Genomic DNA, 13,791 nt, shown 5'->3' on the forward strand with positions numbered 1-13,791 from the left:
GAGTTCAGAGAAAAATCAATTGAAAAGAAAAATATATTTTTAAAAAAATGAAAGTAAACTTTTTTCAATTTCAATGTCAGCAAAAGTAAAAGAGAAGTTTTTTGATGCAAGCCTCGTAAAATATTTCTAAATACCCTCTCTCATCTCTTATCATTTTTTAAACTGTTACCCATAATCGCAACTGATAATGTCATTTGCCGACATATGATGTAAATGGGGTACTGTTCGTCTGCGCCTCTTCACGTTCACCGTGTGCACTGTTATCTATCGCCACTTTCTAGAGTTGCACTCATAGGAAATGTCATGATGAAACTGCGACTTCTGTGTGCACATCAATTGCTTCTAATCAAAATTTATGACTTCTTAAGTAAGCAAAACATAGCTTTGAAAAAAGTGGAAAATTGAGAGAAAATCCGATGAAAAAGAACGAAACAGGGTCACAAAGCACTCGAAGAGCGCGCGTTTGTTCAAAATGAGGAAAATAGGAGTGTGCAATAGAGCACAGTTGCTGCGCGTTCTGGTCACACGGCTTACGAGAACACCTGCTGTTCAGGTCAAGTGAACGGACCAAGCAGGAAAAAAGGGTCTTGTGACGCGCTCTTCTCACCTGTTTTTGCGTTTTAGTACATTCATAGAACTACTGGAAATTGCAACCAGTTATCAATCAAAATGAACACAAAAATAAAAAAAATCTGAAAAAATGTTCCTTTTTGAAAGCGAAGGCAATTTACAAAGAAATGGAAAACGAGTATTCTCTCTGAAAAAACTCATTTTTTTCAATTTTCTGATCAGCAAACATATACGTTCTTTGTTCAAATTTGACTGTTATATCAGTTGTTTTGTGATATCGCTGATACAATACAATAAAAATCATATCACTATGGTATGATGAAAATCGAAATATTTTTGGAAAAAAAAAATCTATTCTGTTTTTTTGATGAAACTCTTGCAAATTTTAAAAATTGAAATAAATATCCAATTGTATTTATATATCCGTTGATTGAATCGTTCAATTTTTCCGGCTGACCTACATAGATCATATGTTCCATTTTCTTAACATTCCTGCGTCTCTAGGTACACCTGTTTGGACATCTGCTTGAAAACAATCCATGTTTGCCGTGAAATAAAAAACTAAAACAGATATTGTTTAATGTTATCACCTTGTGATTTTTTGATTCTCTTTTTATAGGAATAAAAGATAAGATATGTGTAAAAGAATTACGATTTTTAAAAAATTGGCACTTAAATGTGGAGTACGCGTTTCAACAAAAAAAAACAAAATATTGATAAATACTAGAAAATTTTTCACCTACGTCTTTAAATCAATATTTTAAAGTTAAATTGCTCAACGCAATTTTGGTGTTTTTAAATTTATTCAAAACGTGAATGTGTACCATTAAGTTCAAACTTTTCTAGACACCCTAATTGTAAACGTCACAATGGAAAATATTATTTTTAAAAATGTGTGGTTAGTTTTTTAGATAATCGAACATTTCTAAACCACGTAATTTTTTAAGTAACAAAAAAAATGATACATAATATAATAAATTTTCTCGCGAAAAACAAGAATATTCAGTTAAAACTTACTAACAAAAAACATTAATTTTTTGATAACTGTAACTAGGCCTGTTGAATGGGTCGAGATGGCTCGACCCGCGACCCAATTTTGGGTCGGGGTCGCGGCCCCGACCCACCTTTTTGGTCGGGGTCACGTCCCCGATCCACTTTCGGAAAATGTCTGAAATTGAAAAAACATGTTTGTTTTGTTGTAAAGCGTGTTTAAACTTTGACTCTTATGCTTGTTTGTATCGAAAATAGGGTATGTTTTTTTTAATTGATGAAAATACGATATGTTTAAAATTTTCAGCTTTTACACGTGTTTTTTGACAAAAAATAATTTTTCAAGTTTTTGATAATTTTCTGTTAAATTTTGAAAAAATGGGTCGGGGACATGACCCCGACCCAAAAAGTGAGTCGGGGCCGCGAACCAAAAGTGGGTCGGGGATGCGACCCCGACCCCGACCCGGCCGACCCAAAAAAAAATGGGGCGACCCACTCCACAGGCCTAACTGTAACTTAAATACTTTACCTAAACATTCGCGTTTTTCGTGAGAATGTTCTATTGTAACAAGTAAAAAACCAAGATAAATTTTCTTCAACAAGAGCGACGAAATATGTATTTTAAAAAAAGTTGAAAGTTGTTAGTGTTCATAATAATACAAGGCCTAAAATTGAAAAATTTCAACAACCGGTGTCCGAATATATAACTATCTGATATGGGAAAAATGACTTACATGTTGTTCTCACAGTCTGAAGAAATTCACTTATATAGGTACATAGTTTTCACTTACATGATAAAAATGTCTAGTGTCAATCAACAGTCTAAAGAACATGGTTGAACTTGTTCATGAAAAACTGCATAAATCATGTCATCGATGCGCTTTTGATTCCCACAAAAAAAAACAAAAATTGCAAACGTTCTGTAGTCGATATTATCTGGAAATGGTATGTAAAAAGTTTAAAAATTTCAATAATCTCTGTTGAAACCGTATTCAAACTTTTGAATATTCATTTATTTTGTTAGGTACATGACTGATGTAAAACACATCTGGAGATTTTTTCAAACATTCATAATGAAAGGGTGATATTTTGACATTAGATTTCTAGATAATCGTTTCATTTTTTATTCTTGTTCACTACTTATGAAGCTTGAAGAATTGCTCCAAAAGCAATGTTACAGACTCTTGATGTTTCTTGCAAATGTTTGGCCTGAATTTATCTCTGACTTCGGCCTGCTATAGTAATTTCCAAGACAACTAACAGTTTTGCAGCAAAAACCGCAAATCATTTTCAATTTAATTACTGCCATCTTTGCACAGTTTTATAGTTTATTATAGTTTATCAGTGGTTTTTTTAAATCAAAGTGCATTTTTACAATAGTTATTCAAATTTGGTAACATTTGTGAACTTACTACCAAATATACAATTTAAAAAGGTTTTGTAATTTATAAATACCATTAATAAAATTCTCAACATCACTGCAAACATGACTTAAGTTAATATACAAAATTATTTCTCAAATTCCTTCCAGCAAAGAAGTTGTGTCTCATTTCACAAACCCCGAAAGACAACTCCTCGTAGCATCTTTCGGTCTTTCTTCTCGGCGGGTTTTGCTCATTTCCAAACTAATTACTTGCACTGCATCAGTTGGAAAATCCCTCAACACCCATATTCCGGTGGCTTTTGGTAGGTGCTTTGTGATTAGGTTATGCTATTTGTAAGTCACACGAAATGACCTAATTTCGCTGGCTTTTTCTTTTCCTGTCCTTTTAATCTTCTTTTTCAACCATGGCTTTCCGAGGCTTCGTAACCGCATTGTGGCTTTATTGGGAATGAGAATTTTTGAAATTGTTGCTACGAGTTTCGGAGAACATCAGTACATCAGTACATCAATGAGTAGCAGAATGAAACAGGAACCCAAAAACCAACTCAAATAAAATATTATTTGAAAATTTGAAAAAAATGTACCAAGAGGTACCCTGAAAGTTGGGAATGTGTGGCCAATGTGATACGTCTTTGAATTTATTTTAAAATTCAGTTGCAGCTTCTTAACGAACTTTTTTCGAATTTTTACCATTTTTTTACAGCGGCTATTAATTGACATTTAATCAGTCATTCTTCATTGAACAAATTTTTTGGCATTAATTTTGCGTTGTTTCTCAGTTAAAGAAGGACTAACAGTTCGGACGATTTGAAATGTATAGACCCAAAACAAGCTTAAATGAACGATATTCGTGATTAAGCTTCTCAAAAAAAAATTTCGAAAAATTTTTATGGCGGTTCAAAATTTCGACAAAATTGCACTGATTTTAGCTGGAATCTCGAAATTTTTCCCACTTTTCTGTGTCGCATCAGTCCGATGTTGACTTTTTGCATATTCTGGTAGTTTATATTGTTCAATATCTCCAAATAAGGTACATTTAAAGCCGATAGCTTACAAATTTCAATGATTTTTGAAAAAAAAATGGGTGCAAAAATTTTGTGACTGTTTCACACATCAACCGAAAAATTATCTCCTAGCATGAAAGAGCATGATGAACCAGACAAATCTCGTCAGACCCATAATAGTCCAAAATTACCAAATATTTAAAAACTAATTATATAAGTTCCAAAGTTTTGGTAAACTGCCAAACTTTTGAACTGAAAGTACCATAAAGCTGCATTCAAATTTTTTCTACTTGCTATATTAATTTTTTTTAATTGAAAAATTTTGCTCTACAAATGTACTGAATTTTTTAAAAACCGTGTTTACTTGCAATTTTAAAGTTATCGGGTCTGACTTGAGTGCGTGTTAATAAAATTTGATAAACGAGTTTCAATATTAAACATTGTTTATTAATAAGGCTAGGCTACTCACCGAAAGCATTTCAAAAATGACAGAAAAAAACAACTGTTAATTGAAAAAAGGGAAATTTGAATAAAGCAAAAAAGCAAATACATCATATGTGCGTGTAACATCGCAATACCATAAAATTATGGAAAAGGAACTGAAAAAGAACAGATATGTATAAAACGTCTGACCATTAGCGATATAAACAATAATCAGTACATAATGTATGTGTTTTGAAAAAAGGATGACAATTGATGTTGAGGCTTGTTTAAGGATAAGAGATCAATCATCGAGTTTGTGAACTGTGTTAATGAAATTGAGGTAAGGAAAAATGTCAGTAGATAGAAAGGAATTTTTTACTAAATACAAAAAACCAAAGGTAACCAGCACAATTCTCATTGTCCTTATTACCTTTGAATACAAGAATTTCACACAAATTATGACACGCTCAAATTCAGTACTTTCTCCTCTTCATCATCAGCTTCCTCCATTTCCTCGCCCATCTCTGCTTTGATCGCGAGCAGCTCGGCGGGTAATCTAAAAAAAGCACAGTTTTATTTGATTGCACAATTTTGTTTGTGAACATGCCTAAACACGTTGAGAAATTCATCGGAAGAGTCGAGATACCCGTTGCTCGTCGGAGGTGTCATGTATCCTTTCGGGGAGAGATCCGATGAAATTTGAGAAGCAGACACTGCAATTGTTACGGTTGGTTTGATGGAAAAAGGGGGGGAGGGGGGTACTGTAGCATTTCAAAAGGAACAACCAACGAGAAAATGGTGTCCTTGATTGGCTGAAATTTGAGTGAAAAACGAACCGCATTCTTCGGGGTGGCCCGGATGGTGACTCTCGCGGTGCCGACGGCGGTCCACTTTGCGTTGGAACGTCCGACCACATACATCACAGGCAAATGGCTGAAGATAATGACCTCATTTTTAAAGAATAAGGAAAGGAGAACTGTTACCTTAAATCCAGTGTGTTTTCGTGTGTGGGTGATAAGGTTAGAAGACTGACTGAACGCTTTTCCACATACAGTACACTTGTGTGGTTTTTCACCTGAAAATAAAGTATGGGAAGTTTTAGATTAGACATTTTATTTTGTGTAATAAATTTTGGGCACGGGTGGCTAAGTGGTAGTGGTGTAGCACTGTCGCCCAAGAGGTCGCAAGTTCAATCCCACCACACCCCAAAAGCTCACCCAGCCGGCGTGGAAAGTGGGTAGTGAATTTGGTTCACGAAAGGTAAATCGGAGCATACTGCTAGTCCCGGTACGGCCTTAATTCAGACTAGAAGAGATATAAACGCAACCAGTAACCCTGATAAATCTCTGGGCCGCAGGAGGCTTCGGCTCACCCTTGAACCAAACGGACAACCTTTGTCTTTTTTTTTTAATTTTGTGTAATAAATTTTCAAACTATATTTAGAACTCAGCAGTCAAAATATAATTTTTTTTTGAAACCCTGTTTTAGGGGGAATTTGTATTTTATAAAATAAGTGAATTACTTTTCACTACAAACTTTCAATGCGTCCATGAAAAATATATGTTTTATTTTCAAAGGCAACGTTTAATTTATAGCAATTGTCTCAAATTGAACCTTAAAAAAATACAAATTTTGTTATTATTCTGTTGCACAGCAAAACCCCGTCTAGAGATGGAATCCCAAAGTTTTCATTGCTTCTTTTTCTTGTCAACTTCTGTAGATTGCTTTGCTTGTCAGCATACAAGATTTAATTTGTTTTTAATTTTCAAACGTCATTCAAAGAATCTTTTCTCTCCGCGCTTATCCAATACCCTACCCCTACCCCCCCCCCCCTACTTCCAACCTTTGACATCTCCCCTCAGAATTTTAATTTGAAGCAATTTTGCAATGTTCAAGCTGTGTTGAGCTCAGCGATGCTCCTCGCTGTGGTTTACTGCCTCTCGGGGAGTCTGTTAGTTGAGGATGGGGGGGAGGGGGATAGCAAAAACGCGATTTAATATTCAATTTTGATTTGTGTTGCGGAACGGTAGGGAGGAGGGGCACTGACATGACTCGACTCTTTCATACTGATTCATCAATCATACTTAGAGATGAGCAGGGCGCGCAGAAAAGAAGAGGAGGCTCATGTGCACACGCATCTGACAACTTTTCGATTCATAATAAACCAGAATAACGATTTCTCTTCTTTCAGAGTTGAATTTTCAATGAATCGTGTTAAGCGAAAATAAACGATGATTGCTTAAAACGAGTTGAAATTGTAATTGAAAAAGATATGGTGGTTCGCTTCAAAGACAAAATTTGAGTTAATTGAACTTATGAACTAGGGCTTTGAATCTTCTATAAAAAGCATGAAACCTTGCTGGAAACACTTATCAATATTTTTTAAGATAAACTGTCACATAAAGAAATAAGTGATGCCAAACTAGTAGGGAAAAATGGTAACTCAAAAAAAATTAAAAGAAAAGTCATAAAACCTTTTTTATTATTTTCTAAAAACTGGCTACATTGAATATTTATTCAAAAGCTTAAACGAACATATACATATAAAAAATAGGTTTGTCAGAAAATCCCACGTTTTTGAAGTACTCATGTATCATATTGCAAGCAAAATTTATATCGATTTTACGCCGTAGTGTCTCCTGCATCACAGCTAGTTTTATAATTTCAACATCCTAATGCGAGACCATGTCATAGAGGATTTTGTGTTTTTGAGCACAATGTACAATATAGGCAATTTAGTGGTTTGGGTGCAAAATACATACGTTCAGCGTGTTTGTAATTATTAAATTTTGTATTTCATTGGGAATAATTAATTTTAACCTAACTTTATGAGCAGAATTGCGTTATTATTTGCTGTTATAAATATTATCTTTATCGATAAATCTAGGATATCCTATCAATTTTACCAACATACCTGTATGAATATATGTGTGTTTTTTCATGTCCGACTTCTGATGAAATCTTTTTCCACAGTATTCACATGGATACGGCCTTGTGTCGGAGTGAATCAGAAGGTGTGTAGATAAGGTGGAAGATCTGAAATTGAAATTTACTTTTTTTTAAATTATGTTTTCATGATAATTAAAGTGCATACCTTTTGAAGGTTTTTCCACACTGCTTGCACTCAAATTGCTTATCGCTGACGTGTACTTGTTGGTGTTGCTGAAAAGTTTTAAATTTTTGAAAATTATTTTAAAAATACTGGTTTCACCTCTAGAGCAGCTATGGTAGAAAATAATTTTGTGCATTTTTGGCAATGAAACGGTTTGATTTCCACTGGAGGTGTCGGTGTTCGATTCCAAACTGAAGCTTAAAATACATATTAATGTGAATAGATAAATGTTCAAAAAGCTTGATACCTGATGGTGATTCAGGGTTCTGAGGGATGATACCCATTGCCATACTCCTCAGGTATTGCTGCCAGAACATGGGAGCGTTGAGAAATCCGAATGGAAAATTTCCAAGAATATTTACAGGAGGAGGACGGGGCATTGCTGAAATGAAACTTGATAGTTGGAAACTCGGAGGTTCTAGCATACTTTGCTGCATCATGAGGAGCTTTTGTTGTAGTGATATGGTAGCGGCCATTCTCTGCCAAGAACTCATCACATCTTCTGTGATCATGAACTCATTTCTATCTTCAATTGATTCTGAAAATGTCGTTATTTTTGAATTAAAATAGATTTATGCACAAACCTGTTGGTGAAACACTAGACTTTTCCACGTTCGAGAGTAACGATTCAACAGAATAGACATTTGACACGTGCTCAGTGCTCATCTTCGTCTCAACACACAAAAAATGAATAAGGGAGTAGGACGAGGACGAATCTCTGGAAACGCGTGCCTTGAATAAAAATTTTTGAAATCTTGAAATTCGAATTTGGCACCCTGTTCGCTGAGCCACTGAAAAAAAAGAAACGAAAATCTTTGTGATTTCTAGAGAATTGGATTAAATGAGACAAGAACAGCGGATGGGAAAACAAGAAGATGAAGACGTCAAATCAAGGGTCCATAGGGATTTCTGAGGATTTAGAAAAAGACGAAATCAAGGCCAATTAGGAACTTTGGAATGGATTAAAGATTTGAAACTGGAAAGTTAGCAGGAAGTGAAAACGAGTTGAATCTTTCTTTTTTTTTTCAAAGCCATTGTCATTTGTGCTCGGCGTAGTGTGAAAATAAGCATATAAATAATAAATATGAACATCAAACTGCATCACATCCCTATAAGCAGAGGGTAAATGGGGGGATGGCTTTGGATGTCCGAGCTGTGACGATTTGAAACTCGAGCTGGTCTACATTCAAAAACCCAACTGTGGAAGAATCTGAATGCATCTCAGCACTGATCCGTCCTCCTCCTCTTCATTTCGACCATGTTGCCCTGCCTCCTATTTTTCCCCTCAGATGCATGTTATTGGATCGCCCCGCCCCAGCAGGCAAAGTGTGCGGCGAGCTCTCGGTTAGCATATTTGTAGACGAGTCGAAAAAAGGGGAAGAGAAGCGTTGGAAAAAGAGCAGAAAGAATCCTTGAGGTCAGGTTTTATGCTCAATCTATTATGCTTGTTTTAATAATCTCATACGATTTACGATGTAGTTCAAGCATGAACTCAAAGTGACATAATCGGAGGCGCGCTGGTGAGTGTGAGCAACACTTTGCTCTTCTTGTCCAGCAAAGGGCATGTAAGGGACATTAATGGAATTTTTAAGAGCGTGAAGCGCAAGAATCTCACTGCCAGAATGCGAAAGTAGGAAATCTGCAAAAAAGAGGAAACGTCGAAAAACTGTTTCATCGAAAATTCATAGAGCTAAAAATCCCACGATTTCTTAGTACAAGGAACTCGAGCTTCAAGAAATAGAGAGCTTTTAGTTGGAAATAATAGAAGTTGATAACTTGAAGCAGGTCGTACAATGTGAAAATTTTACAGTATTTTCACAGTAGTTTAAATATCTCAGAAACTTCTGCAAAACTTGCAGAATTCTAACAAGATCAGTTGTAAATAAATTCACTTTCTGGAGTTGGATTTGGCAGTGCCTGTCAAAAATCTAGTGTCTGCTGCTAATTCGTATTCATTCCCCGTACCGTAATTAGTATTCATGTGCACTATGCGAGCTTGCGCACTCTTCAACATGTGGGAAGACAATCCATTGGAATTTCAATTTCTCGAATCGCATTTCAATCTTTTGGGTTGGCTTCAAAATGGTATACCCATTTCCGAGCTCTTTTCTCCACACTCAACCTTCCATCGCTCCTCCGGTGCTATGCATTTTTAAACGACTTCCCACAGTGATGGCGGGGGGTTCCAGGGATGGAGGAAGAGGGGGGGGGGGGGAAGAGCGAGAAGATTGAAATAAATTGAGTGTCATCCTAATGCATGAATTTGAGTTGGGTGGGCTCACTGTGTGATGGAAACGACGTGTCGAACAACACCCAGCCAAAATAGCGATATGGGTGTTGAATTGAATGCATACGGTCTTTTGATTTATGGAATTGTTTTTCGTGTTGGGTTAATTAGAAAAGAAGAAGTCCGTGAAAAATGGAAAAAAGTCTAAGAAATAGTTAGGTTTATGAGCATTTGGGGAGCTATCTTAGGTCAAGTTTTGGATGTTTTACAAAAATGTTAACATTTTTAAAACTAAATCCATATAGAGCTAGCCCATACATTCAATGTTTGTGGTCCACTGTTTGTTGGTTTTATAAATGCTCATTTTGTATTTCTAATGATCAAGTGTACACGAATATTTCCTCCGGTTGAAAATGCTCCTTAATAAGTCGAAAATGCAGTAGGTGCCGATTTTGGCATCCCCCTCCCCCCCCCCCCCCCCCACACACGTATATTCCCAAGCGGCTTCCCGTCTGCAATCGGTATGCATGACGAGAGGTGATTGGATTCGGAATCGCGTTTTGGGACGCGCACACACACGGGCGTAGATATTTGTCAAGAAATTTGTTTTGGCTTCTATTTGAGACGTGTGAATTTTCAGAATTGGTAATAGCCTTCTTCTTCTTCTCACCCACCAACCACACTCACCCAGGGTTTTGGATGACACTGATCCGAAATTCAGTGTACCTGAGAAAACTGGGAAACTATCAAATATCATAAATGTGCTGTGAGAAAAATTGGGATTCTAGAATACGAAACTTCAAAACGAAAGGAAGCATGAGGGAACAGAAACCGCGCCAAATTTGGAAATGCCCACTAATAAAACAAAAGTCAATTGTTTGCTCATTACTTTGATTGCGCGCTAAGCTAAGCACCTTGCGGCCAGGTTGAGTATGTAATATGAATCCTGAACGCTGAAAACTCTCAATTCCCTCCCATTCTGCCTACTTCATCTCCACTTTTGATTCTATTGGCTCAAAGCAATGAAAATGAAAAATATGGAGAAGATGAAGCCGGCTGACCAACCATCTCACCACTTTTATGATTTTTCAATTCAGAAATTTATCTATCCCCGGCTCTCCATATTACGCTGACTAGTAGCAAAAAGTGGCCTTCTTTTGCCTTCTCGCATGGAATATCTACCGTAGTCCCCCGGTACATATGGCGGCAGCTCCAGAGACTCAGAGAGGCGTAATTGGGAGGAAAAGCTATGCAGGAGAGGAAGAGTGAGCATCCTATCGTCAACCATTTTATGACGCAATCTAGCTGCCTGGATAGGATAACAGAGCAATTGTCCGGTTGGAGCAGTGCTCGGACGTTATCGGTTAGGTGTGTCTTACTCGTTTCAGGGATTCAACGGAAATTGCAGAAAGTTTTTTTTTGCAAATCAGTAATTAAATAAAACCTGCTCGGTAAGCTCCTAAAATTAAAGTTGAGAACTTAATCTGAAAAGAGTAATTTTTTTTTTGGTTTGCCTTTTCAAAAGTTTCAAAAATTTGTAATTTTAAAATCATTAAACATGTATCAATTTGATAACTTACGCATAACTTTTAAACTATAAAGTTTACCATAATTTTATGCATTCAAAAAAAAACACTATTATCGCAATGTTTAGCCCGCCGTGGTTTCTTATTCACACTATGTTTGCGCTACCGATCACTGGTAAATCTACAAAACCGTATATTCCAATAAATTAAACTGTCTGTCAGGATCAAAAAATTGAAGTAAAAATTTGGAAGATTTTTATTAATTGGGAAACAACATTATTTTCATTATAAATTTTGGAAAAAAACCTATTGACAGTCGAGGGGCAGGATAGCTCAGTCGGTAGTGGTGGCCGCTAGCAATCTGGAGGTCACGAGTTCAAGTCTGGCCTCATCCCCTAGGTTCACGCAGCCTCTTTAGGGAAGTGGAGCAATTCACGACTGAATTATTGGCCACTGTTCCCGGCTAGGACCTGGCTTAAATTATAGCCCAGTGGGAGCACGGCCAGGCAGTGAACCTGAATCCCAGATGTTTCGAGATTTCTTTATTTATCTGTTGTAGCGACATAGGAAGTTATACATATTATATATATTCACGTTTTTTGCAAATATCCATTTTCTCTTTTTTTTTCTAGTTTTTGGAAAATCCGATCCAAAATGTGACTTTGAGAATTAATTTGTCTGTCCTTATTTTTTGCTGGATTCCTCCAGCTCCTGACTCTTCGGTGAATCTTGCGGGAAATGAAAAACGACAGGAATGATATGGCGTGTCGGGAGATGAATTGGTGACAGATGTACTCAGTTCCATTCCAATCCACTGAATTTCCGAGTTTCTCTCTCCTTCCCGTCTCCTTTAATGTCCGCGATATATTGTTAGATTCACTCGCGTTATTAATGTTAGATTAATCTTGTCTTTGATGATTTTTGAATTCTAAATTCATAAATGACATGAGTCGCAATGTTTCATCGTGTTTCTTCGTCGGCGAAAATTACTTAGAATTGGACAAAAAAAATTGACCAGCTTGTGCTAGACTGAGCAGCAAGTGCAAGGTGACTTTCTGCGCAAAGACCTTCATAAGGGGAATTATGTAACACAACAGACGGGGGTTCATAACAACTACCATAAACGAATGATGTGCGCGTTGTAATTGACAATATAACAGTCGAAATGGCAGTGCGCGAAATTGGAAAGTGATGGGTTGCAGCTGTCATCGGAGGACTCCAAGAAGCGCGGTAATTTTCACACAAACATTGAGGAGGAAGAGCCCAATTTCCGGATAGATTTTGAGCAACTTGGGGTGGATTTAAAATACAGTGAGGTACATATGTATTTGTAATATGTATGTAGTTAGAATGAAACAATTCAGTTGAATTGAAGATATTGTGAATTTGGATAAATTACTCGAATAACAGTTAATCATGAGAAAATTAGCCGCATTCTTTATTAGTATTGCACCCTAATAATTCACATTGACAACTTATATAAAGTTTAATTTTTCAGATCTCACCAATATTTTTTTTTAACCATAGAAGAAAACGTATAGTTTTTTTTTTTTAACATTATACCGTTTTTGTTAAAACGAAAAGCCGAAATAAGATTAATCAACTTGGAAAAAAATACTCCATAGCATAAGTTTCCCCGCATCAATTTCTCAATCTTCAATAACTTGACGAATTCCAAAACCAAAATTCAATATTAAAACCTCAAACAACTGGTTTCTACATTTATCTACATAGTTATATAATTAATTATTAATCTAATTGATACATTGCTTTTCTCTCTCAATTTATTTTGAATACCGAAGGGGTCACCATCTCAATCTCAAAAAGAACATACCGAACAATCACTATAGAAATCCTACCCCCGCGATTCATAGTCAGAAATTAACTATCTACCAGGTATTGTTGTACAGATTACATAAGACTTGCCGCCAGCAATCCAATTAATTATGCACATCCTCCTTGTAGTCACTTATAATGAGAGGTCATCTTACCTTTTTGTGTATACACACACCTTGTTGCCCTTACTCGACACTTGACAAGTTGTGCACTCATCATTAGTTTAGCGGCAGTCGGCTTCCTTTCATGTATCTGTTTTCAGCTATTGGGTTACGGTAGCGTTCGATCTGGAGAAGCTTCTTTTCCTTGTTGGATGTTTCTTATTGTGTAGTCAGATGTCTTAAGGGCTCCAAATAATTGAGTTGACTTTTCAATGAGTTCTAACATTCGACACTATGAAAAGAAAAGAAACGGGGGGAGGTGAAATGAAAGATAATCTAATAGAGGGTCAATACACATACTCATTTCCATTCTCGCCGTCATATTGTTTCAACCGGATGAGTGATGATGAGCAGGAATGAAGAGAACAGGGATACGTTAATTTTTGCGCGGGAAAAAAGAGCAGAAGACGCGTGTAATTGTGCATTGCGCATTCGAGGCTCGAGTCAATATGGAAATTTACTGGAAACCAGCACGCGCATCCTCGGGGAGTGATAATTGTGATTCGCACCTAATTTGCAGATTTACAACTTTTGAAGTGAGTCCATTTGATGTGCATC

The 13,791-nt window shown here is 36.5% G+C and overlaps 1 protein-coding gene and 16 non-coding genes across 17 annotated transcripts; 11 read left to right on the plus strand and 6 right to left on the minus strand.

Moving 5' to 3' along the window:
• The first annotated feature begins 399 nt into the window (after positions 1-399).
• F45B8.9 lies at positions 400-566 on the plus strand. The gene has a single exon (NR_072621.1). It is a non-coding gene; the product is annotated as an Unclassified non-coding RNA F45B8.9 (non-coding RNA).
• Positions 567-4,379: 3,813 nt separating this feature from the next.
• pag-3 (Zinc finger protein GFI1 homolog pag-3) lies at positions 4,380-8,276 on the minus strand. Its single transcript, NM_078079.6, has 10 exons — positions 8,068-8,276; positions 7,911-8,021; positions 7,731-7,865; positions 7,583-7,680; positions 7,466-7,533; positions 7,286-7,407; positions 5,355-5,446; positions 5,208-5,304; positions 4,979-5,084; positions 4,380-4,927 (listed from the first exon to the last, which is right to left on the minus strand). Exons 1-10 carry the CDS (start codon positions 8,147-8,149, stop codon positions 4,828-4,830), a joined length of 1,011 nt encoding a protein of 336 aa, NP_510480.1. The 5' UTR covers positions 8,150-8,276; the 3' UTR covers positions 4,380-4,827.
• F45B8.6 lies at positions 5,539-5,688 on the plus strand. The gene has a single exon (NR_072622.1). It is a non-coding gene; the product is annotated as an Unclassified non-coding RNA F45B8.6 (non-coding RNA).
• Positions 8,277-8,510: 234 nt separating the features above from the next.
• F45B8.13 lies at positions 8,511-8,859 on the plus strand. Its single transcript, NR_072623.1, has one exon. It is a non-coding gene; the product is annotated as an Unclassified non-coding RNA F45B8.13 (non-coding RNA).
• Positions 8,860-8,934: 75 nt separating this feature from the next.
• Positions 8,935-9,220, plus strand: F45B8.11. Its single transcript, NR_072624.1, has one exon. It is a non-coding gene; the product is annotated as an Unclassified non-coding RNA F45B8.11 (non-coding RNA).
• A 186-nt stretch (positions 9,221-9,406) lies between these two features.
• F45B8.17 lies at positions 9,407-9,529 on the plus strand. Its single transcript, NR_072625.1, has one exon. It is a non-coding gene; the product is annotated as an Unclassified non-coding RNA F45B8.17 (non-coding RNA).
• Positions 9,530-9,743: 214 nt separating this feature from the next.
• F45B8.15 lies at positions 9,744-9,877 on the plus strand. The gene has a single exon (NR_072626.1). It is a non-coding gene; the product is annotated as an Unclassified non-coding RNA F45B8.15 (non-coding RNA).
• Positions 9,878-10,197: 320 nt separating this feature from the next.
• F45B8.18 lies at positions 10,198-10,337 on the minus strand. The gene has a single exon (NR_072627.1). It is a non-coding gene; the product is annotated as an Unclassified non-coding RNA F45B8.18 (non-coding RNA).
• F45B8.21 lies at positions 10,286-10,425 on the plus strand. The gene has a single exon (NR_072628.1). It is a non-coding gene; the product is annotated as an Unclassified non-coding RNA F45B8.21 (non-coding RNA).
• Positions 10,426-10,597: 172 nt separating this feature from the next.
• F45B8.7 lies at positions 10,598-10,947 on the minus strand. The gene has a single exon (NR_072629.1). It is a non-coding gene; the product is annotated as an Unclassified non-coding RNA F45B8.7 (non-coding RNA).
• On the plus strand, positions 10,827-11,045 carry F45B8.22. The gene has a single exon (NR_072630.1). It is a non-coding gene; the product is annotated as an Unclassified non-coding RNA F45B8.22 (non-coding RNA).
• An 825-nt stretch (positions 11,046-11,870) lies between these two features.
• Positions 11,871-12,090, plus strand: F45B8.10. Its single transcript, NR_072631.1, has one exon. It is a non-coding gene; the product is annotated as an Unclassified non-coding RNA F45B8.10 (non-coding RNA).
• Positions 11,923-12,132, minus strand: F45B8.12. Its single transcript, NR_072632.1, has one exon. It is a non-coding gene; the product is annotated as an Unclassified non-coding RNA F45B8.12 (non-coding RNA).
• A 166-nt stretch (positions 12,133-12,298) lies between these two features.
• F45B8.14 lies at positions 12,299-12,484 on the plus strand. Its single transcript, NR_072633.1, has one exon. It is a non-coding gene; the product is annotated as an Unclassified non-coding RNA F45B8.14 (non-coding RNA).
• Positions 12,340-12,484, minus strand: F45B8.16. The gene has a single exon (NR_072634.1). It is a non-coding gene; the product is annotated as an Unclassified non-coding RNA F45B8.16 (non-coding RNA).
• A 645-nt stretch (positions 12,485-13,129) lies between these two features.
• On the plus strand, positions 13,130-13,251 carry F45B8.19. Its single transcript, NR_072635.1, has one exon. It is a non-coding gene; the product is annotated as an Unclassified non-coding RNA F45B8.19 (non-coding RNA).
• Positions 13,252-13,298: 47 nt separating this feature from the next.
• F45B8.20 lies at positions 13,299-13,567 on the minus strand. Its single transcript, NR_072636.1, has one exon. It is a non-coding gene; the product is annotated as an Unclassified non-coding RNA F45B8.20 (non-coding RNA).
• Positions 13,568-13,791: the final 224 nt, after the last annotated feature.

The sequence above is a fragment of the Caenorhabditis elegans genome, chromosome X, assembly GCF_000002985.6.
Source record: "Caenorhabditis elegans chromosome X".
In the NCBI taxonomy this organism is placed as follows: domain Eukaryota; kingdom Metazoa; phylum Nematoda; class Chromadorea; order Rhabditida; family Rhabditidae; genus Caenorhabditis; species Caenorhabditis elegans.

Bases quoted from the DNA above. Each gene is read 5' to 3' on its own strand.
- pag-3 (NM_078079.6), bottom strand. From the start codon at position 8,149: ATGAGCACTGAGCACGTGTCAAATGTCTATTCTGTTGAATCGTTACTC. The intron at 7,866-7,910 runs GTATGCTAGAAC...GTTTCATTTCAG, and splicing joins GCTCCTCATGATGCAGCAAA to CAATGCCCCGTCCTCCTCCT. The intron at 5,447-7,285 runs GTATGTTGGTAA...CTTTATTTTCAG, and splicing joins ACACACATATATTCATACAG to GTGAAAAACCACACAAGTGT.